This window comes from Cyprinus carpio, chromosome A24 (assembly GCF_018340385.1).
Source record: "Cyprinus carpio isolate SPL01 chromosome A24, ASM1834038v1, whole genome shotgun sequence".
Lineage (NCBI taxonomy): Eukaryota > Metazoa > Chordata > Actinopteri > Cypriniformes > Cyprinidae > Cyprinus > Cyprinus carpio.
In genome coordinates this window covers 13,854,371-13,879,620 of record NC_056595.1, presented here as the reverse complement: position 1 = coordinate 13,879,620, position 25,250 = coordinate 13,854,371, and the positions used below count along the sequence as shown (strand labels likewise).

Sequence of the window (25,250 nt, the reverse complement as noted above, 5' to 3'; positions counted from 1 at the left end):
GCTGCATTTATCTGATCAAAAATACAGTAGAAACATTATATTGTGAAATAAAATTACATATTAAAATATCTGTTTTCTATTGTAATATATTTTAAAATGTAATTTTTCTTTGATTAATAGAAAGAAAAGAACAGCATTTATTTGAATATAGAACTCTTTGTGTGAAGTCGTGTGGTGTATCTAATCAAAAACTTTGGCATGATATGAATTATAATCATAATACTTGTTTAAAAAATCCTTTTTACCTTAATAAATATATTTATTCCAAGTTTTTTTACATGACACTGTCAGCTGTTAAAAGCAGTGGTGGAAAGAGTACTAATTTACTTAAGTACAAGACAAGTACTGAAAAATAATATGACTCCAGTGAGAGTAAATAAGTACTCACAAGGCGATGTGAGCATTATAGAGCATTAAACACTCTCATGAAATGTCTGTTCCACATGTGAGATTAATACAGGTATTGAACACGTTCTAGGAAATCCCTTATATGGACAAATGCATCAGATATCACTACTGTTTTTAATAAGAAATACATACAAAAAAAATAAAAATGTACATGTAAAAAAAATAATCCCATTCTTATTTAAGGTTGGGCCCAATCGATTCCCATTCTTATTGATTGCTTTAAATATCATCCCATTTATTTTAAGTCTTATTGCTAAACCTTTATCATTTTAGTTTATTTTTTATGTACTCCAGTACTGTTGACAAAATATTTGTAATTAGTTGAAGAACCTCTGGTTAAAGGAACCATAGCAAAACTTTAGAATGTTAATCAATATTTTTTTTGTCTTTTTGTACTTGTGTCCTTTTGAATGAAAAAGAAAAAAAAAATGTTCGAACTTGAATACTAAGAGATTTTTATGCTGACCATCAAGGGGACGAAAATCAGCTGCAGAGAACCAACTCGCCTGTCCAGATCACAACAGGAAGCACATACCACTTTGGAGGTAAGTTTTTTTTACAGAGACCAAAACTGAGAATCCCCATAACAACATACCTTCACAATCTCCCCCTTACTCACACCCCCCCACGTGCATTTACCCCTTACAATTTGTATATTTTTGAATTTTTTTTTGGTTCTGAGAGATGGAGCACTATGAGAAAGGATTTAAGAACTTTTTTGCCATGCTGCATATTGATGGGGCACGAATGCTGATATGCTTTTATGTTTTTATCTTGTTTGTTGGAAAAACAAAGGAAGCACATAACAAAGGGATGGAGGCTAAAAGAAGAAATAATTGGAGCCCCAGATTAGTGTGCATCCTCCATTGTCTTTTAACTCTCATGAGGACCAGAGTGTCAAGGCAGAGTGTCAGTACAGTTGGATGTAAAATAATAAAAACCTTTCACAGATATTACTTATTTGAAATTCACTTAAAACCATAACAACGGATTTGGAACTTAATTTTCCTCATATGTTGAAAGTGAAAGTGAAAGTGACGTGCATTCATGCCAAGTATGGTGACCCATACTCAGATTCGTGCTCTGCATTTAACCCATCCGAAGTGCACACACACAGAGCATTGAACACACACACACTGCTTACTGTGAAAATAATTGGTTGCCCAGATTAGTGGGCAGCCCCATTTCTTGCTGCGGCGCCCGGGGACCAGAGTGTCAAGGCAGAGTGGTCGGTGCCTTGCTCAAGGGCAAAAATAAGTAATGGTATTGAAGGTCACAGAGACTTATGTACATGCACTCCGCTGGGCTCATCAACATTGTCTTGAGAAGTAAGAAAAAAAAAGAGAGAGAATGTGAATGAGATAATAGTAAAATGTGAGCCAGAGCATCAAAAAGTTTGCTGGGCTTATCAACATTATCTTGAGTTGGAAGTCAGAAGAAGATAGTGAGAAAGTAAAAATGTTGTTTTTGTAGTATTATTACAATTTAAAATAGCTGTTTTCTATTTTAATAAATTTAATTCCTTTGATGACAAAGCTGAATTTTCAGCAGCCGTTACTCCATTTCCCCAACAAATCCAAGGTATGGTATGCAACCAACATGCCAGAAGAAGAAAAAACTTGTATAGTTGTTGAAAGTGATTAGTTGTCATAATTTTCCTCAGTCCAAAGACATCAGCTTGATGTATTTGGATCAGGGGATCTGAAAAGTGCCAAAATTATGTCAGGGGTAATTTTGCCTACATCAAATTGTCTGAAGAGACAAACAGAACTTGTTTAAATTGCTGTATTCTCCTTCTGATAGAGTGGGAGGGCGCTGTGACCTTCCATCCTCATCTTCGTTTTCGATCTAAAGTCGCATGTGCCACCACACACACATTAATTTCCCCCCCCCCCGGATGGAAACGAACCCACCCTGGTGCCCTCTTCAGCCAGCCATCTGTCCAATCAGACCATTGGCAGGAATAGAGATAAGAGCATGTTCAGCGGCTCAGAGAGGCAAATATGCAAAGGAAGACCAGCAGCTGAGATAGACAGCAGTGTCTGGCACTATCAAACCTGTCTGTCTATTGAGGCTGAGGGATAGCATGGTTGATAGCTTTATCAGACTCACACATCTTCAAAAACAGCTTAATGAGGTAGGAACTGCAGTCCATCCACTCTGGCTTTGGCACGGTCAGGCAGCACATTTACACATGACAGCCTCTAAAATGAGATCAAAAAGCTTCACTTCTTTTCACTGCGCTGCTGTTGGTTCACCTGCACACTAACTATAATTATCAATCATGCTTCTCCATCCGTCACTGTTATTTTCTAGAGAGCTGTGTCTGTACTGTCTGATTTGTTTACTGCTTGAATCTTTTTTTGAGTATAGAAAGTCCTCCACATGGCCAAATATGAATATGCCATAGACGGTTGACATTGGGAATAACTGTAAAACACAGATTGAAACATATAGGAGGAGTTTATATAACAAACAGAATATTGAATTCCTCATTTTTGGGATAAACCGTTTTCTCTGAACTGTCAAATCATGGTCTAAGAAAATCATAGCGATGTGGATATGTTTTGACCAATGCTGCAATTTGGCACTCCAGTTACAGTAAGTCACATCCTGTTAATTTATATAACAGTTTATACAATAGATTGTTTTAAAACAAGCAGTTTTACAGTATTAAACATGAAAAACAGTGTCAGTGTTGCTTTCAGTTAGAGTTACATCTTCACTTTCTACTATAAAGCAGCCAGTGTGTTCACATTATTACTTAAGTTGAACCTCAACAGACTAAAAAGAAGAAATGAACCTGGAGAAGATTTCCATGTCAAAGAAGGCAGAGCCCCAGATCTGTACACCTACTGTATCTATTACACAATCACCACAGACCAGAGTTCAGAGGTGTTTACCAGTCAGTGAATTCTTCTAGAACGTTTGCTTTGGCAAGCTGTTTTAAACACCCCAAACTAACAGGCAAAAAAATCTGTAGTTTAGCTTAATTTGGTTCAAAATGACATCACAGCGGTTCATTCTTTTATTCTGCTTGAAGTATATAGAATTTCCCCCTTCTGGGGTTTGGCCTGCAGCCACTGCATTTTTCTTGAGAAATGTGTATAAATATAGATCTTTAAAGGAATAGTTCACCCCCAGAAAAATAAAAAATAAAAATTGCTGTAAATTTACTCCCCCTCCGGTCATCCAAGATGTAGATGAGTTTGTTTCTTCATTGGAACATAAATTAAGCATTACATCACTTGCTCACCAATTGATCCTCTGCAGTGAATGGGTGCCGTCAGAATGAGAGATCAAACAGCTGATAAAAACATCACAGTATTCCACAAGGAATCCACATGACTCCAGTGCATCAATTAACATCTTGTGAAGCCAGAAGCAGCAGTTTAAAGTTAAAAACATCTGGATGGTTATGTTTCTTACAGACATACAGCTTTTCACTTCACAAGATGTAAATTGATGGACTGGCATTGTGTGGATTATCGTGACGCTTTTATCATTGGTTTGGACTTTCACTTTTCACTTTTTTTGGATCATTGGTTTCCATTCACTGTAAAGGATCCATTGGGGAACAGTGATGTAATGCTAAATTTCTTCAGATCTGCTCTGATGATCTTGGATGGCCTGAGGGTAAGTACATTTTTAGCCGATTTAAATTTTTTAGGGTGAACAATTCCTGTAACCACGACTCTCCACCAGATTTCTTGTTTATCTAATGGAACTACCAGCAACAACTGGTAATTGAGGCTGCTTATGCATGGAAGCTAATAGTGGAGCATGGAAATGGGCATATTAAATTTAATGTGGTAAAATCATCAAAGGCTTGACTCTGATCAGACTGTACTAGCAATGGCAAGGTCAGCTACAAAAAAAAAATATGCAGGACCAGATTGGGTTACTAGAGGAAACTCATACAGTATGTTTCTAATCACCTTAATCTGGCAGCTGTAGCGCATTGCATCAATGTGAACACACATGCACATTTTGGCAGATTGCAAGATCATAACATTCTCTCTTATTTCTATGCATGAAATGAGGCTTTTTTATCTGGTTGATTTTATGTCAGAGCATTGGCTTCTCAGATGTCAGCTTAGTGCAAAGACTATGATGGCTTCTCAGCTTAAACTCTGTATAAATGTATACATTAAATCTGAGAACTGGATTCATTTCTGTTTAGGAAACAGTTTAAATAGATCGAAAAGGGTTGTCGGATATTCTTCATGCAGCTGGTAATGCTATTTATGTTATTGTTTGGCATCCCATCTAATGTAGGTAATTTTTTATCACCGCTTTCTCTAGCAGAATACTACTTTACTTTGAAATAAATAGGTAAATACAATAAAAAGTTTGTATTTTGCAATGTGCAGATTGGAAAGTGAACCCTCTGTCCCTCTTCCGGTGGGCTATTATTGTTATCAGCCTTGAGCTAATGACTCTAAAGAGCAAAGGCAGTCATGTGTGTTTGTGAAAGATAAGCCTCCGGTAACAGTTCTACACCTGATTCAGATCCTCATTACAGGGATAGACAGACTATCCTTATGCACATTGGGTTTCCATAAATCCTGGAATTTCCTTGCCCACCTGAGGTCGGACATGCCATTGAAAAAGGGGAAAAATAATGTGTTTGTCACACTTTAATGTTTCAGATCATCAAACAAATTTTAATATTAGCCAAAGATAACACAAGTAAACACAACATGCAGTTTTTAAATGAAGGTTTTTATTATTAAGGGAAAACAAAATCCAAAACTACATGGCCCTGTGTGAAGAAGTGTTTGCCCCCCTGTTAAAACTGTGGTTTATCACACCTGAGTTCAATTTCTCTATAGCCGTACCCTGGCCTGATTACTGCCACACCTGTTCACAATCAAGAAATCTCTTAACTAGGACCTGACAAAGTGAAGTAGACCAAAAGATCCTCAAAAGCTAGACATCATGCCGAGATCCAAAGAAATTCAGAAACAAATGAGAAAGAAAGTAATTGAGATCTATCAGTCTGGAAAAGGTTATAAAGCCATTTCTAAAGCTTTGGGACTCCATCGAACCACGGTGAGAGCCATCATTCACAAATGGCAAAAACTGGCACAGTGGAGAACCTTCCCAGGAGTGGCCGGCTGACCAAAATTACCCCAAGAGCACAGCAACGACTCATCCAAGAGGTCACAAAAGATCCCACAACAACATCCAAAGAACTGCAGGCCTCACTTGCCTCAGTTAAGGTCAGTGTTCATGACTCCACCATAAGAAAGAGACGGGGGGAAAATGTTCTTCATGGCAGAGTTCCAAGATAAAAACCGCTGCTGAGCAAAAAGAACATAAAGGCTCATCTCAGTTTTGCCAGAAAACATCTTGATGATCCCCAAGACTTTTAGGAAAATACTCTGTGGACTGACAAGAAAAAAATTTAAACTTTTTGGAAGGTGTGTGTCCCATTGCGTCTGGTGTAAAAGTAACACCGCATTTCAAAAAAAGAACATCATACCAACAGTAAAATATGGTGGTGGTAGTGTGATGGTCTGGGGCTGTTTTGCTTCTTCAGGACCCGGAAGACTTGCTGTGATAAATGGAAACATGAATTCTGTTGTTTACCAAAAAATCCTGAAGGAGAATGTCCGGCAATCTGTTCGTGACCTCAAGCTGAAGCGAACTTGGGTTCTGCAGCAGGACAATGATCCAAAACACACCAGCAAGTCCACCTCTGAATGGCTGAAGAAAAACAAAATGAAGATTTTGGAGTGGCCTAGTCAAAGTCCTGACCTGAATCTTATTGAGATGCTGTGGCATTACCTTAAAAAGGCAGGTTATGTTTGAAAACCCTCCAATGTGGCTGAATTACAACAGTTCTACATAGATGAGTAGACCAAAATTCCTCCACAGCACTGTAACAGACTCATTGTAAGTTATCGCAAACACTTGATTGCAGTTGTTGCTTCTAAGGGTGGTGCCCAACCAGTTATTACGTTTAGGGGGCAAACACTTTTTCACACAGGTCCATGTAGTTTTGGATTTGTTTTCCCTTAATAATAAAAAACCTTAAAATTTAAAAACTGCATGTTGTGTTCACTTGTTATCTTTTGCTAATATTTAAATTTGTTTGATGATCTGAAACATTAAAGTGTGACAAACATGCAAAAAAAAATAATAAATCATGAAGGGGGCCAACGATTTTTCAAACCACTTTCGAAAATATCATAAATTTCTTTATCACAATTTTTTTGCCTCTACCCTATGTGAGAAAGAGCCCAAGATGCTGGTCTTGGACTTTTGCGAACAAAGCATAATTGGCTTTAGCACATGTTTGAACAAAACATAATTAGCTTTAGCACATGTTTGATAGTTTAAGCCCTGATGTAATGTCCTAGCAAAAAACAAACAAAAAAAAAACCTCCCATTAGTCTCCGATGTCTCCAAAAGACCTTTCACATGTATTTAGCTGTCTGCAGTGGAACAGCGGGAGTAGCTCTTTGTTTTTCCAAGTAAGGGTCTGGTTGTCTCTCGACATTTCTCTGGTTAGATGTAATCTCCCAAACCCATTTTACACAGGATGGTTCTGCACATTTGTGGCAGACCTCACCAAATTAATGACTGTCTGATGGAAGATGGCAGTAGATTGGATTTTGTAACAAAGAAGACAGCGTTAAACATAGAAGGGCCAAAGAGTTCTTCCGCAGCAGATTAAGACTTTAAAATACCCATCAACCTGTAGGAGGTCAGCTTTTGTTTTGATGACTTTCTAATAGAGTGGAATAAAGAAAAGGGACTCTTAAATGTTTCTCTGAAACAGTATATGGCATGTAGTGGAGCTTTTATTTGCTACTGCTGATGTGCTTGACTATTAATTTTAATACACTTAAAAACGTTTTTTTTTTTTTTTTCTCTCCTAAGATTTATGCATTTTAGCATTTCATCTGTGTCACTTTAGGAAAAATTTTGCTTTACTCACAATTTGATTGCAAGTTTTAAAATATCTCTTGTCAGTTATTGTTAGATACACTTTTACATCATTATGAACTTTCCAATGCAGAAAAAACAAAACTGGTTAACATCTGCACCAGGCTTATTGATGAGGATAAAAGTTAACAACAAGGGCTTCCCACAGGAATCTTCCATATTCCATTTGCCGTTCATGAATAATACACGGAGCCCATAGACGCTCATTAATCTTACAATAGTTATTCTCCAATCCCTGCAAATTCATCAGCAGCACGTAAACACAGTCATGCAGAACCTGCTCAGAAACCCAGCCAGGAGTGTGAGTTGTGGGCCTCAGTCGTAATTTAGGGTGTAATCTTGTCAGAAAAGTGACTCTCCTCAATTAATTACAACAGCAGAATGGGACAAAAGCAGTCAGTGGGAAGTCGCATCCAAGCATGGGTGACGAAAACCTGCCTTTTTCCACGTCCCTTGTTGATCAAGGATCCTGGCGGCTTTCCAGATCCCCACAAATCCTGGCGATCATTGAGATGCCACTGCAGCCCTGCCTTAATTTGTCAGCAGATGCTTGATTTTTTCTCTGTTTTCCTCTGTAGTGAGATGCATTTCCCTCAGCGTGTCTTCCAATAGCCCACCTTCCTCATCCTCCTCTGTTGACTGCTCAGGCATATAGACTCCTGGACAGGTGCAGGAAGCAGACAAGACAGATGGCCCAGCAAACTTGAGGAACTTTGTTTTTTTTTTCTCTCTCCCTCTTCTTATTTTATTTTTTTTAAATGAGTTCCTTGCAAACGCTAATGCTTCCAGATGCTCTCATTTGTAGATTAATGTCAGGGGGCTGCAAGGTGAATCTCAATAGACCTTCCTGTGATCGGCATCATGGAAAGCTTTGTTCATGTCTAATGCAAACGTAACCAACCCTGAGGATTCGCCAGATCTTTGGGGTTTAAATTCTGCGTGTTCTCCCAGGAATGTCAGCGGTCCATGTGGAGAAATCGGTCTAATCTGACTTTGTTCTGTATTTTTAGGTATTTTTATCTCATTAGTAGCATCAGAGTTAGCTGTTTGTTTGCGATGTGCATGACCTTTTTTGGAGTCAAAAATATCACTTGGTTAACGAGGTTAAGTTGATAGGATTTTCTCCAGTTAATGGTGACATTAGATTACCTTTCACACATATGACATTAGATCACACTCAATGACTTTATTTTAGGGTTTCATTTGGTTTACCTTTTTTTTTTTTTTTTATCCAGAGCAATGCAGTACGCAGATCTCAGTACAGCATGAGGTTAAGTATCTTCCTCGAGGGCATAATGGTTATTTTAGGAGCTCTCCAGCTCAGGTCAGTTATAATTAAAGCATTATTCGGAAAGGATTATTTTTAGAAATTATGTTGAATTACGGTTAATAACAGAGGTCATTACATAACATACTTAGTTAGACTGGATTGGGATCACAATATATCGGCAACATGTTGATTACTGGATGCAAGAGAGATTTTAGCATATAATTATCAGTCAGTATTGAACATACATTAGCCAATATTTTGCATGCTTAATTTCTCCTAATTTTACATTTAGATTACCTTAACCCCCATGTTAAACTCACATTGATATATTTTCATTTTAACTTAATTGATTTTTTTTTATATAATTTTTATTTATTTAATTTAGTGTTTTTATTTTTTGTTTATTTAGTGAATTCAGCGCACCTATAAAACAATATGACCATGTATTTGACACGGAACTGCTGCTGTGTAGGAGCGCGGAGACGTAGGAGAATTTTACTAATTGAATAATCAAAAGGAAACAGAAAAACAGACATAGCAAGGTTGACATGAACAATTCCAGATAAGGGAGAACAGAACGGGCTCCAACTCAAATACGGCAGATAACAAGGGGCAGACAGGTGAAGAGGATAACTAATAACAAGGAACAGGTTTTTACTATTTTACTAATTTTTTCTAAGATTACTAATAATGGTAAAAGGAAATGGAAGGACCAAATAAAGGCAGACAGGAACTAATCAGAAACAAAGCATGACAGTATTTTTAGTTAAATAATTATAACTGTACATAATTTAAAAATAGTTTCTTAATCAAAGTTGGAAGAGATTCATGTGGAATAAATTAAAGTTTAATTTATATGATTAGGATACATTAAGCTGATCAAAAATGACATTAAAGACATCTATCAAAAATTTATATATATATATATATATATATATATATATATATATATATATATATATATATATATATATATAGTTTCCAAACAAATAAAAACAGTTTTCAACAATGATAATAATAATAAATGTTTCTTAAGCACCCATTCAAGAGTATTGGAATGATTTCTTAAGGATCATGTGACACTGAAAACTGGAGTAATGGCTGCTAAAAATTCACTTTTGCCATAACACAAATAAATTACATTTGAAAAGATATTAAAATATAAAACAATTTTAAAATTGTAAATTCACAGTATATATATTTTTCTTTTACTGTGTTTTTGATTGAACATTTTAGTCATTTTATCTTAAATCTTAATAAATATATATCAGTGTTATTATGGTCATAACATCTCTTTTGGCATATTACATCTTTGCTGTGTGTTTTGTTTGTTTAGGTTATTTTTTAAGAACCAGAGCATCTCCTGTCCAGCGTTCATTCCAGGGCTGCATGCAGCTCATTCAGGTGGACGATCAGCTGGCTGACCTAACCGCAGTTGAGCAGGGAAGGATGGGAGCCTTCGAGAACGTCAGCCTGGACATGTGTGCCATCATTGACAGGTCAGAACCAACCCTTCTTCCCTTGCCCTGCCTTTCAACAAACACTGGCTGAGACTGATTATCAGGTGCAGCAGACTGAGACTGTGGCTTTATCCCCACCGACGGCATCTGCCCTGGGGGCAGGATCTGTCACGCTCTGCCTGCTCTCCCTGGAGTTGACCTTCTTCATTCCTCGACTGCCAGTGGCAAATGAGAAGTTTAATCAGAGAGCAGATGCTGTGCGAGAGCACGATACAGTCTCTTGGTTATCTTTAGACTGATTTTACATACTTTCACTCTCCAAGCGCGTTTTGTGTGTTGCCACATTGTTGTGGATGCAAAAGAGGCAAATCCCATTAATGGAGTTTATTAATGATATAAAACAAAAGAAACCATCATAGGTGGTCATCTGGGCATTTTTGCATCTCATTTGTACTGCTTTTGACATACTATATAGTAGGGAACTTGGCATTTTCAGCTATTGGAGTAATAACAAAAAACTTAAACAGAACTTTAAAACAAAATCTGTAAAAAGACTTCAAACTTTGATACATATGAACATAAAACCAACCAAATCCCATTACGATGTGCACATCACAACCAAATGAGCAAAGAAAATGAAACTTAAAAAAAAAGCAATGTTTTTTGAAAACTGCATTTCAAGATAGACATTGCCTGCCACATTTGTATCTTTAATGTTTTAATGAAATAATGCCTCATCGCCCAGGCAGGAGGATTCCCAAGCAGATGTGAGGACTAATGTATTCATGCATTGTGCAAGGAAACAGTAATTTGCCTTCAAATTACAGACAATTAAGGGTCAAGCAGCTTGTTTTTAATCACGACTTATCAGATTTGTCTTTATAGTAATTTAACATCAACCTAACCCTTCAAATAGTTAAACTGAATCATCTGTTCGTTGATGACATAATCCTGTTTTTTGTTGTTGTTGTTTTCATTAGCATCATTGCACAGCTGGGGACAGATCTGATGTTGGCTTGGTAATTTTTCATGTATCTTGTTTGATGGTAGTTCAGTTCTATTGAGATGAAGGAAGCATATCCAGAGACCTTAGGAAAAACGTCCATTACTGCAGTGTCCCATAGTGGGATGTATTCACTACACAGTTTCAGTACTTTTACATGTGTACGTTTTAAAACAAAAATGTGTTTTATTCACTAATCTGCCTTGATTTAACCAGGTTCTCTGTCAGCTGCACTGAAATTAAATTAAGTGTATTCTTTTTAGCAGAATCACAACTCCTTTCCATGTATGTTGGTCTCATTATACAGTAGGTTATGCCTTTTGTCACCATTAACACGTCAAACTAGCAGGCAGTGAATAAAAACCGCAAGGTCTGGAGTCATATTTTATAAAAGTCGAACTTTTAAATTGGATGCTGTGCTGCGAAATATGCAACAGTCAAACACATCTGTCTAGTGCATGTTTACATAGAAAAACAATGGAAAACAGTGCAGTGGAATTCAAAAATGTGTTTAGTGTGAACGGCCCCTAAGCATTTTAAAGAACCTCTTCAAGTGTCTTGAGTATTGCCGTATTGTCCCAATAAAGTATGTCGCTTCTCAGTGTTCTGCTTCTTCCTCTGTAACTTAGGGCCTGGAACTTGCTTGCTAGATTTGGAATTGCCTACATGCTCTTATAGCACTTTGTAACTATTTTACAGTTAACTAAGTGTATGAATATATGCGGTTTCATTTGAACATTTTTGTAAGAGCTGCTTAAGCCCCACTGATGGTTAGGTTTAGAGGGTGAACCTACTTTTACATTATTACGTACTTTTTTCTAAACATCTTATGTTTCTGTATGGATCACATTGTAAAAATTCTTACAAAATGATGGTTAGGTTTAAGGAATAAAGCTTCATGCATGTGTATAAATACATATTCTGAATGGATAGCATTGTACAAATGCGATTCTGTATAAATCTTGTTGTATGAATTCCTACAAAATTGCTACCTCATAAAATATTAGTGTTTTCTCATGAGTCTGAAATTGCCTATTGTGCTTAGAAGATCTCAGGTTAAACGGCACTTGACTTGACGTTAATGGCCTCTTACATTAAGTGCAAAGAATAGCTAATTAATAAATAACTATTTGCTTTCTTTGTTCTTTTGCTCATTTATACATTTATGTTTGCAGCTCATTTAAGTCGCTCCTTGCTGATAAAGACCCACATATGGAGGCATTGTTTATATTGCATTAGATTCCTTACAGCTCAGTTAGAAGCTTAAGCTCCTCTTTAATTGTGTGTAAAGATGCATTGTTCTTTAATGCGTCTCATTAGCCTTACAGCTCAGGGCAGAGTACATTCTCAACATGATTTAAAGACAAGCTCAGTACATTCTGCATGTCTTTCTGCCATTTTAAATTCATATCCCTCTCTCTGACAATATTTCAAAAATGTTTCAGATGAACTTTCTTACTGCACTGTGTATTTATGTTTTTGAGATTATGGTTTATACTGCAATACAGTTAGTTGTAAGTCCCCAGAGGAAAATCTTTTCCTTTATTAGATCAGGCTAGATACCGACTCGCTCGCTCTCCCTCCCTTCCTTCGCTCCGAATGGAATGAACTGTAATAATAGAGGAGGCAAGAGACTGTTGAACGATCTCCCTATGTGTTTTTCTGTCAGTGTAATGATGCTTCTCTGGCAAAGCTCCACAGTGCCAGCGCAGTGAGGAGCAAACTCATTATGTGGGATCGGAAGGGGGTCTACCACTCACCAGGCCATTGATTTTATGTTTGCTTTCATCAGGCCAGGTGATGCACTATCAATCTCCTTTACCAAATGTGTCCCTGTGTTTGACATGTAAAAGAATATTCCATGTCCTCTCACCAGGAAGACACTAAAACACATGACCTTGCAGTAAGATACAGCTGAAATCTCATCCTCTCCTTTTATGGGAGATATTTTTTCTCTTTTTCTCACCCCTACAGTATTTCACACACATCAATTTCCCTCACATCAAGCTATTTCACGCATAAGCTGTTCTGCCGAACTTCTAGAGGCCTTCTTAGAATGTGACTCATCCTCAATAGCTGTGCAAAACATTTGACGTAATGGCGTGTCTAGTGGGGGGGGGGGGCTGAGATGGGAAGAGAGGGGCTACCAGCTAACCTGCACCCATCTCTAAAGAGATGCAGATTGGTGTCTCACCCCAACAGTGTGACAGAAGCGTTTTAAGCCACGTGCTTTCGCTGTTCATAATGGTTGCATTAGAAAACTGTCACTTTTGATTACAAAAGCACAGCTAGGGATGTAAACAGCCAGAGCAGGAAAAAATTATGCTCCGGTCTCCAGGGTTAGGAAAGCTGCTTCGAAACTGTCATTTGTTAAGGTAGCTAACTGTAGTCAAGATGGTCTTTTGCAAAAAACAAACAAACAAACATAATTCTTTTGAAAAATTCAGCTAAATTTAAACTGCTTAAGGGTGCACTTTTTAAAAATAAGTAACCATCTGGTAATATTATTTGTATTTTAATCAGAGCAGTTTTGAAAGAACTGCATTAAACTTGAACATAAATTTACACCAAATCCAATTTAAAAAAAGTAGGGTGTATTATAATAATTTTTATATTAACTTTCCAAATGAACTAAATGCATTGGACTTTCCACACTGGCATATGAGAGAGAATATTTATTAAATGAATCATTCAAAAGAATAACATTTTCCAGTGCTAATTGTTTGAGATGTGTCAGCTAATAGAATGAATCAGATTTTTCACTTTTGCAAATGAGAGAGAATGTTTATATAATATTCACTCAAATTAATCAAATTTTCCAATGCTATATGTAAGAGTAATATTTGAAATGAACCAGTTTACTAGAATACATCAACTTTTCCAACATCACATTAAAAAAAAATGTTTAGGGTAACCTGGTTCAGTAGAATAGTTTTCATACTTTCAATAAGCATGCACACATTTACATGCATTCACAAACATGGACACATTTACTTTTGTGCTCTTTATCTTTCCTTGGAAAATTGTGATGGAAATCTCTGGGAAGCTAAGTGACCATGCAACAGGAAATGCTTGTTCAGGCTCACTGCTCTGCAATCTCCAGCATGGCCAGGAACAGTAGTGAAATGTTTGTAACTTTCTGGCTCGCGAGAGCTGAGCTGTTTCGAATCTATTGCTGAGAAGCTATTACCAAGGTCTTATCTCCCAGTGACATGCTGCTGTTGACTCTGACTTCATTTTTATTATTAGACTGAGTCTTCAGTGGGCTCAAATTTCCAGGGACGGTTCTGTTGCTGGAGTTTGATTAATGAACAGTGTAAACTCTATCTGTACTTTTCTCCTCCAGGCACAGATGGCCAATGAGGTAACCCAATTAATCGAGACATGTCATTCTATACGAAAACTACAGTTTGACAGCACTGAAGCTCTCAAAAAGTAAGACGGTAGCATTAACGAAGAACATTAAAGACTTAAGGCTCATTGTCAGTGGCATTGTCACAGCTCCTCCTATGAGACATCGGCCTAATGAGTATTAGCTCCAAGGGGATTGTTTGCTAATTTCATTTCATACCGCATTTTGCCATGTTAATGGATTTGACTTGCAGTTGGCAGGGCTGTATGAGGAGCTGCGGAAATGGACAGCTCATGTTCAGCGCAATTTTTGCACAGAACAGACGCCACATCACCAGGTTTCAGTTTTGATCCTTGGCCAATTGAAAGCACCTTTGAAGATGACTGTTTCTTAATTAAGTTTAGGAGAAAGTCAGTGAAGCTGTCAATTGTTTTAACTTTGCAGATTTAATTACTATTTCAGTCGAGACTTCAGATAAAAGATGCTGGCAAATATGCATGGCTTGAAAACACATCTTTGTGTTCGTGCAATTGCCTTGTGGAAATGACATACTTTTTACTCCTGATGAGATGCTAAGTCATTTAACATTTACAACCCTCTATGCACACCTTGGCAATATATTCACCGTAGTTAATTTTTTTGTTTACTCGCCAGACTTTTTTACACACAAAGTGCAGAAAATTGGTCAAATTGTTCTTCTATTCAAAACAGCACATCAGATGGGAACATATTTAAAACTTTTAACTAAATACAGCAAAAAGTATTGCAGTGATCAGTTTTATTTTATTTTTTATTTTATTTTATTTTTTACCACACATGCATTTAAATGTGTAATTCTGCTCTGATCTGCTCTTTTTCAGATGTATGCCAAACCAATGTGAACATGGAGGCCGATGCAGTCAGACCTGGGACGGCTTCACATGCACCTGTGATGGGACAGGATACACAGGAGCCACCTGTCACACATGTAAGAATTAATATACTTGTTTAATATACTTGTATGCGTGTGTGTGTGTGTGTGTGTGTGTGTGTGTGTGTGTGTGTGTGTGTGCGAGCGTGCATATATGTTTGTGGCTTGTTGCTGGGTAATTATTCTGATTACATGTCATGCTTTCTTGGAAAATAAGGATACTTTTGTGTCAACCTTTGCATGTGACATAAATGCACTGCTACAGAAATGGCAGAGAACAAAGAAAAGCATTCTGCTTTCTGTAAAATGAAAGGACATGTGGAAAAGTGAGAAAGGGGAACACACAAGAAGAACACAATTTTGTTTAACTAACATTGAGGAAATGTCACGGTAAAAATGAAAGGACATGTGGAAAAGTGAGAAAGGGGAACACACAAGAAGAACATAATTTTGTTTAACTAACATCGAGAAGACCTTTCTGTAAAATGAAAGGACATGTGGAAAAGTGAGAAAGGGGAACACACAAGAAGAACACAATTTTGTTTAACTAACATTGAGAAGACCTTTCTGCGAAATGTCACGGTTCTTCATAACAGTATTTGCTTTCCTGTTTATAACGTAAAAAGGCTTCATGTTTCCACTGTTTTCGTAGCAGCTGAAACAAAAATTTCTAAAGTTTTCTGTTTGATACCAGGAAAAGTTAACAAGGTGACATGGAAGCAAGGGAGAGGCAATGATTTCAGTAGAGTTTGCCATTAGCATGTTGCTAAGCCAGTGATTAGTTTTAATTGCACTGAAATATTGATACAATATTGAATGAAGTTGCAATTCTCTCCCCACATCCATCATATTTGATTATTTTCATCACATCAGTTCATTGCAGTGCATTCTGGAATGACCTTCTATGACTGACATGATGGTGCTCTTAAATTTGGCCAAAAACAAGATATTCTACAAGGCAGAAAATTTAAGTTTACTACCTTTCGTAATGACCTTCACATCTGGAGTGGCACCTACGACTCCTTCAAACACTCGTTAGGTTTTGAAACAGAGCTATTGATTGATATGAAAACGTCTGTTGTATTCTCTGTGAAGTCTGTTTGGGATCAGTTCTGAGAGAAATAGTTCAGAATCACTACTGAGTGAAACTTTTTAAGACCCCAGGGGTTAGATGGAGAGGAGAAGAGACTGGAAGTTACACAGTTACACATAAGTCAATAGAAAAGATGAGGAAATCCACTGAGTTACTTCCCTCAGACCTCTTCATATACAAAGATAAAGTTGTACTGGTCAGTCAAGCTAGAAAAAACAGTGTGTGTGTGTGTGTGTGTGTGTGTGTGTGTGTGTGTGTGTGTGTGTGTGTGTGTGTGTGTGTGTGTGTGTGTGTGTGTGTGTGTGTGTGAGTATACCATTGACCTCTACAACTTGGTTTTAGCATTTTGACAGACAATATATTGTACTCTACATATTGCATTAGCAAAGATGTTTTTTCTGTCATTTAACATTTATTGACTAAATGCTTTCTATTTAGCTCATGCTGTTCTTTCCAAGTGACTTAAAGTATGATTGCTGAAATAGTTTTATGAATATTAATATGAATGGTATTTATTAAAGATTTTATTTCTTACCTACAGCTGTTTATGAGCAGTCCTGTGAAGCCTACAAGCATTTGGGGAGATCATCTGATTCCTACTGGATTGACCCAGATGGAAGCGGACCATTAGGTCCTTTTAAAGTCATCTGCAACATGACAGGTAAAATTTGCATTTTTTATTGATTTGTGGCGAACCATAGCACCGAATCCAAAAAGCCCCCCGCTTGCACCTGATTAATAAATCAAGCCTTTTACTGAGTATTACATGCTTTCAAGAACCACTGTATCCCAAGCTTCTGAGTCAGGTTTTTAAAATCCCTCCTATCACCTCCAGAGACAGTCTTTCATTTCAGCATCTCAACCCATTGGTTTTCAAGCCTACTGAGCATTATCTCATCAGCCTAGGTCCACATCATCCCACTGATCCAAAAATAAATAACTAAAATTAAATAGAAGTCTTACATGTAGGGACATTCAAGTATGTAGGAATATCAGGACATAAAATGTTATCATTTCAGAGCAGGAACTGTAGTCATCTCAGAGCATAGGAAATCCCTGAGAGGACACGGTAGAGAGCAAAAACCATTCTGAAAAGAAAGTGTCTGTCAATTTCAGAAATGTGTTATCTTCATTTAACATATTTTTTATTTTATTTTATTTTTTTTTTGAAGGGTGAATCTTGTGATTCTTTGAAGTGAGAAGGATTATGTCTACAGGATCAGATAGATTTGAATAATATAAACAAAAAAATGTTTTAGAATGTCAGTTTTATAAGGTCCCATTAAATAAAAATGATTACGGAAATTTTGCCATTAACAAAGCTGTTTACACACATTGATTCATAATGAGTTAAATCAGTTTGTAATTGCTTATTTACTTATTTGTTACTTTAATGATAAAATCACTTCTTGTTTTCATAGGTCAATTTAAAAAGCTAAGAAAAACATTTACTTTTTCTTTAAAAAAAAACACATTAGGAAACTTCACTGTTTTATGTATTTTGCCATTTTAGTTTGATAAAATTCTGAGGTGACTATTCATTATGAATCATTTAAAATTTCTTTTTATTTATTAATTAAATATGAGGTATACACTACTGTTCAAATGTTAGGGGTCAGTACTTTTTTAAAAAGAAATTAATACTTTTATTCAGCAAGGATGCATTAAAATTTATCAAAGTGGCATTTTTGAAGGATCAGCTTATGGTACAGTATCAACATATATTTTTGATGAATCTGTCAACTTTTCTTGCAGTGCCAGTCAGTTTACCCTTTTATGACCATTATTGTATCTGTGTTTCAGAGGACAAGGTCTGGACAACTGTGGTGAATGACTTAGCGGCGCAGACAGCGGTGACTGGCTCCAGCCGGGAGAGACGGACAGTGCTGCAGCTGAACTACAGTGCCTCTATGGAGCAGGTCACAGCTATAACCAACAGCGCTGAACACTGCGAGCAGCACGTAGCCTACGCCTGCCGAATGTCACGCCTACTCAACACACCAGGTACAGAGAGATCGTCTGGGAGTGTGTGTGTGAGTTTGCGTGCTTATGTTGCAGAGTATAGATGCTTATAGGGACCTGTGGGGTGATATAAGGTTATCTAAAACCTTGAATAAAAATTGTAATTTTATCCAACTGTACTGCTACTTCTTTCCAGAACAAATGAGGGTCAAGTGTCTTGATAACGTGGTAAACTGATGGGTAAAATAGGATTGTGACCTTAATAGCCCTTCCGTGGCTGATACGCTCCCACTCTCCACTGCTCTCTGTTTGAACCTGCTTATTTTTGGCAGTTTGCCCATTTGCTCAACTGCAATACCACCCCAGTACGTGGTTTATGCTATAATGGCTTGGTTTCAGGAGAATTAGTGTTACATTTGCTCAATTTCTATGCTTATGTGTGGGCTAACAGCTGGACTTAATAACAAATTAGTGCTAAATGAAATCATCACAATGCAGAAGTGTTTCCATAGAAAGAATATAGTTGAATCGCAATTCTTAGAAAAACAGTTGTCCAAAAAAGTTAACTAAGTATGAACACAGTTATGAACATTTTTTTCCTGGTTAACTGGGTGGGCAGTGCAAGATTCACTCACTAATAGTTCCATGTGCGCTCTTCTAATTAGCAGTTTACGAGATTTAAATTGACCATCTGTTTATGGAGTCTGCAGAAGAATTGGTTAAAGGTTAAAATGTAACAAGTAAAGTAAATGTAATGAAAATAGAAGGGTTTTCAAATCTGTTCTCAAGTTAAAATCTTTGAATTGGTTAATTATGTTTTTGTATGTATCTTTCAATTTATGTTAAGCATATTAATCCAACAGTAATAGAGTATAAAATAAAAAACTTACTTCAAAAAAATTATTATCATTATTATTATTATTAATAAAATTTTATTTATTATTTAATTAATAATAATATTATTAATATTATTAATATTAACATTAAAAAAATTAAAAATACATAAAAAAAATTCAGCAACAACACATTCAGTTGACCAAGAGTGACATTAAAGACATCTAGAATCTCTCAAAAAAAAAAAAAAATAAATAGAAAAAAAATTAACATTCATTATAAGGCATTTCTTGAGTCCCAAATCAGCATATCAGAATGATTTCTGAAGGTTCATGTGACACTGAAGACCGCTGAAAATTTAGTTTTACCATCACTGGAATACATTACATTTAAAATAAATAAAAAAAAAGTGAAAAAGTTAAAGAATAAATATAAATATAAAACACTTATTTTAAATTGTAATAATGTTCCACAATATTACTATTTTATTTTGTTTGTGACTGGGTGAGCATATGAGACTTACAGAAATATTAAAAAATCTTACCGACCTCAAACCTTTGAACAGTATTGTATATAATGTCATATGCAGTATAATGCTGACCAGAAGGTTTTCCTACTCTATCTTTCTCACATAGCACTTCATCCCCCTTCTTCTTCACCCCCACAGCTTGCGATCATTCACCTTCTCTCTCATTCATTTGCTCTTCCATGCTCTGCCAGTCTTTGCCACTATCTCCTGGCACTCCTGCGACCCATTTTCTGATTACAGTCAGCAATAACAATTTGCAGCGTGGTTGTGGTGCTGATGCTAATCTATTAATGAGCATGCAACACAGTGAAGGCTGCTGTGCATGTTCTTACTGCTAATCTGACTATTTTCATAGTCTTTATACCATCTATGCTAAATTAGACATGAATAGAATGTCACTCTCAGTCCACTCTATTGGTACACATAGGCACCAATCCCGTGGGTGCTTGGGAGTTACAGCACCCAGGGGAATGGCAGCAGAGATGGGAAGTAACCTAGTACAAATACTTTGTTACTGTACTTTAGTTGTTTTGTTCTGGTATCAGTACATTACTTCACTATTCTTTTTTTTTCTTCTTCTTCTTTTTTTAGACAGCTTTTTACTTTTACTCCTTACATTTTTACACAAATATCTGTGCATTCTACTTCTTACATTTTCAAACTTTTTATAGCATTGTTTGTTTGTTTGTTTACCACTATGAGTACATAATACAATGCAAGACTGCTCACCAGAGTCTTGTTGTCTAAACACCAATTTCTGAATTGCTCTGCTTGGTAATGACATATATTTAGTGAGATTGTGTGTGGTGAGGTGGGAGTGTATGAGGCATTACATGACGAGATTTACAGAATAGTTTGTTTCACCTTGTTGTGTAGTGAAGGATAGCTGGCAATGTGCACTGGACCATTGCCTTGTTCATCATAGCTCTGCTCTCTGGCCTTCAGTCATCTTTAGTGAAGGACAATCAGTGCTGTAGTATGTAGTTATGCACTGTGTTGTCAAACAATAAAGCCTCTGCGTAGGATGGACAGTGTTTTCCAATTTTGCATGATTTATCTGTTTGATTGACCTGTTCAATGTTTCCAGATAGCTGTGTCTTTTATAATAGGCAGACAAGATCACATTTTGGGGATCAGTGTTGTAATCACAGAGAAAATAGTTCAGGCAGTCAACATATTGACAAAACATATGCTCAGATGATGAGCATTAGTGCAGATTTGTGTAGTGTCCATGTCACCAGAAGCAACATGGCCAATGTTGAATTTTAAATGGAATTTAAAAGAGATTAATATTAAAGATTAATTCAAATATATTAAAGGTTTGTATTATTAATCATTTATTTTTCTCTGAGCCAAGTTAGAACTACTTGTTAAATACTGAATGATACTAAAGAGATTATTCCATGCCTAATCCTGATTTCAAGGTTATAATTATTGCTATTAACAAGATTTTTGAACAGTCAATCCCCCCAAATAAACTTTTGACATTTGTCTGCTTTTGTGCTTTTGATATTCTGATAAATGCAATTAAGAATCTTCATTCCATTTTGTGATGGAAAGTTTTTAATGATCATTTTCACCCATTTTTGGAGATTAGCAGAATGTTTTCAAGATGCAGGGATGTGCAATTGTTAAATATTAATATTTAATTTTAATTTGTTAATAAAAAGGTGTTAAATTGTTAGATATTCACATTGATGAAGTAAATCATCAGTCCAATAAATAGTTTTTTTTTCTTTAGTTATATGTTGCCTAAGGCACAATGTGAACCAGGATTGCCCCTTGTGCCCCTGAAAAGCAATAGGTACATGTTGACCCTGCATGTCAGAGATTCAGAGTTGTCTCTTTAGACAGTTTGTGCTCAGATGCATTTGAAGAGACAGTGGAAGAGAAAACTATTTTCCAAAATATGCTTTCTAAATTGACTGTCAGGTTTCATCAAATTATGGAGGGCTGGCATTCTGCAACCAAATGAAGTGTTAAATCGGAATTGCATCCAGGGTGCATTAGGTTTGGTAATTGGGAAGTTAAACTGTAATTGTCCTAATTTCTTGATGCCTTCAACCCACTCATGGATGAGCTGTCAGGTTGTTATATTCCATCCTCTCATTGTCTACGCCATCCCCAGCGTCCTCCAGCCTCTTGACCTCCATTAGCTCAACATTGGGGACGGAGTTGAGAGATATCTGCTGTACATGTCTGTATGTCATCCCTTCCCATTAAGGCATGATCAACAGTGACGTTTTGTTTATTCCTTATCCCCTATAGAGGGACCAGGGGTCCATTTGTATTTAAATTGTTCTCCTTACTGCTAAATTAACCAGCTTCCACTGTGATTAGGCCTCAACTGTCACACAAAGGAAATTGCATGTGATGATGATGAATTGAGAAAAGTGTTTTTGTTTTGTCGTCTCCTATTTTTTGTCCAGTCGTGATAAACAGACAGTATACTGCCAGCTGGAGGCTGTGGCTGATTGCATGAGCAGAGCATATAAATAAGAGCAGACAGTGAGCCGTGAACTATCAGGATGCTTTGTGTCTCTGATGTCCACACAATTAGAAGTGTCCCTATTCTTGATTAGCGAGCAAATCTGAAAGACATGAGCTGAGTGCTCAACTTCAAAAACAGGCATTATTCATTCAGCCCAGTCTTCAGAAAACATCTCACTTTCAGCACTGTGTCTGTGCTGTCAGAGTAGTGAAATAAATGTTGTGTCAGTGTTCTGTATTTGAAAATACTTTAAATTTAATTTTAAAGTATAGCGTACACAAAAGGCCTATTTCTCTCAAATATTGTTCACAAATCTGTCTAAATATGTGTTAGTGAGCACTTTTCCTTTGCCGAGATATTCCATCCACCTCACAGGTTTGGCATATCAAGATGCTGATTAGACAGCATGATTATTGCACAGGTGTGCCTTAGGCTGGCCACAATAAAAGGCCACTCTAAAATGTGCAGTCCGGGGGGGGGTCCGAAAACCAGTCAGTATCTGGTGTGATCACCATTTGCCTCACGCAGTGCAACACATCTCCTTCGCATAGAGTTGATCAGGTTGTTGATTGTGGCCTATAGGGCTGCACGATTAATCGCATGCATTTGTCATGCGTGTCTCATCAGTAAAGCTGGTTCCGTGATTAGCGGTAAATATCCGTCACCTGTTTTCAAATGCACCGGGATTCATACACAGAGCCGTTTCACCGACAAGCTACGCAATATCGTGTTCATAATCGAATGCGATTAATCTCAACTTATGAAACAGAATATTGCGTAGCTTGTCAGTGAACTACGGCTCTGTGTATTAACTGCCGCTCCCGTTTAAAAACAGGTGACAGACATTTACCGCAAATCACGGAACCGGCTTTACTGATGAGACACGCATGACAAATGCATGCGATTAATCGTGCAGCCCTAGTGGCCTATGGAATGATGGTCCACTCTGCTTCAATGACTGCGAAGTTGCAGGATATTGGCAGGAACTGGAACACGCTGTCGTATACACCGATCCAGAGCATCCCAAACATGCTCAATGGGTGACATGTCCGGTGAGTATGCTGGCCATGCAAGAAGTGGTATGTTCTCAGCTTCCAGGAATTGTGTACAGATCCTTGCAACATGCTGCAGCATGAGGTGATGGTCGTGGATGAATGGCACAACAGTGGGCCTCAGGATCACGTCACGGTATCATTGTGCATTCAAAATGCCATCAATAAAATGCACCTGTGTTCGTTGTCCATAACATACGCCTGCCCATACCATAACTCCACTGCCACCATGGGCCATTCGATCCACAACATTGACATCAGCAAACCACTCACCCACACAACGCCATACACGCTGTCTGGTATCTGCCCTGTACAGTGAAAACTGGGAAAACGCACCCAACCCCAAACTTCACACAGTTTGCAGCAGCATAAATGTGTGTGTGTGCACTTTCACGGGCCGGCAATACCATGACTGAGGTGCCCTTGAGCAAGGCATCCAAACCCCCAACTAAATGGCTGCCCACTGCTCCGGGGAGTGTGTTCACTGCTCCGTGTGTGTGTTCACTGCTGTGTGTGTGCACTTTGGATGGGTTAAATGCAGAGCACGAATTCTGAGTATGGGTCACCATACTTGGCTGGATGTCATGTCACTTTTATCCGATCGAATGTGCCAAGATGAGTTTGCCCACTCAAGTCAGTTATGACGAACTGCAGTCAGGTCAAGACCCAGATGAGGATGACGAGCATGCAGATGAGCTTCCCTGAGACGGTTTCTGACAGTTTGTGCAGAAATTCTTTGGTAATGCAAACCGATTGTTGCAGCAGCTGTCCGGGTGGCTGGTCTCAGACGATCTTGGAGTTGAAGATGCTGGATATGGAGGTCCTGGGCTGGTGTGGTTGCATGTGTTCTGCGGTTGTGAGGCCGGTTGGATGTACTGCCAAATTCTCTGAAACGCCTTTGGGGATGGTTTACGGTAGAGAAATGAATATTCAGTTCACGGGCAACAGCTCTGGTGGACATTCCTGCAGTCAGCATGCCAACTGCACGCTCCCTCAAAATTTGCGACATCTGTAGCATTGTGCTGTGTGATAAAACTGCACATTTAAGAGTGTCCTTTTATTGTGGCCAGCCTAAGGCACACCTGTGCAATAATCATGCTGTCTAATCAGCATCTTGATATGCCACACCTGTGATTGATTATCTTGGCAAAGGAGAAGTGCTCACTTACACAGATTTAGACAGATTTGTGAACAATATTTGAGAGAAATAGGCTTCTTGCGTACATAGAAAAAGTCTTAGATCTTTGAGTTCAGCTCATGAAAAATGGGGGCAAAAACAGAAGTGTGCGTTTATAATTTTGTTAAGTGTATTTTAAAATGTAAGTTATTGCTGTGATGGGAAAGCTGAATTTTTTAAGTCAGAAATCATTCTATTATGCTGATAATAAAAGAGCAACATACAGTTTATTTAAAATATAAATCATTTGTAAATGTTGGTCACTTTTGATTAATTAAATCAAAATTAATTTGTCCTTGCTTAAAAAGTTTTTTATTATTATTATTATTTTTTATTTATTTTATTTTTTTTGCACAATGTGTGTGCAAAAAATGTATAATATTGCTAAAACACACAAATTACTAATTTATTCTGCATTTGCAACACTTATAGGGCGTAAGTGAACCTAACTGCTCTGTGCATCTCTAGAGTACTGTATAAATTCTCTGCTGTGATGTTCTTTGTGTGTTCTGGTCCTGTTGGTAAGAGAGTTGTAGATCCTCTCGAGACATAAAGATTTTATAGCAGTATGTAATGTGGGAAACCGCAAAGGGCAGCCCTGAGAATGATTAAAAAGACACTCTATGAAACGGAGGGGGAGACTGAGAGAGATAGGTTGACTAGTGTTATTGCCTAAGGAGTCATGCTCTCTTTTTCTATCTTTTCTCAAATTCAAATCAATCTTGCAATCTTCCCATCTACAAATCTGCCAG

At 37.4% G+C, this 25,250-nt stretch overlaps 1 protein-coding gene across 1 annotated transcript in view; it reads left to right on the top strand.

Moving 5' to 3' along the window:
• Positions 1-896: 896 nt before the first annotated feature.
• LOC109063958 (contactin-associated protein-like 2) overlaps positions 897-25,250 on the top strand; it is a 126,255-nt gene continuing 101,901 nt past the window's right edge. Inside the window, exons 1-5 of the mRNA XM_042714262.1 lie at positions 897-953; positions 9,972-10,134; positions 15,311-15,417; positions 16,995-17,114; positions 18,257-18,457. Of these exons, the coding sequence (XP_042570196.1) occupies positions 10,025-10,134; positions 15,311-15,417; positions 16,995-17,114; positions 18,257-18,457 (538 nt within the window). The 5' untranslated portion in view covers positions 897-953; positions 9,972-10,024. The remainder of the gene's footprint in view (positions 954-9,971; positions 10,135-15,310; positions 15,418-16,994; positions 17,115-18,256; positions 18,458-25,250) is intronic.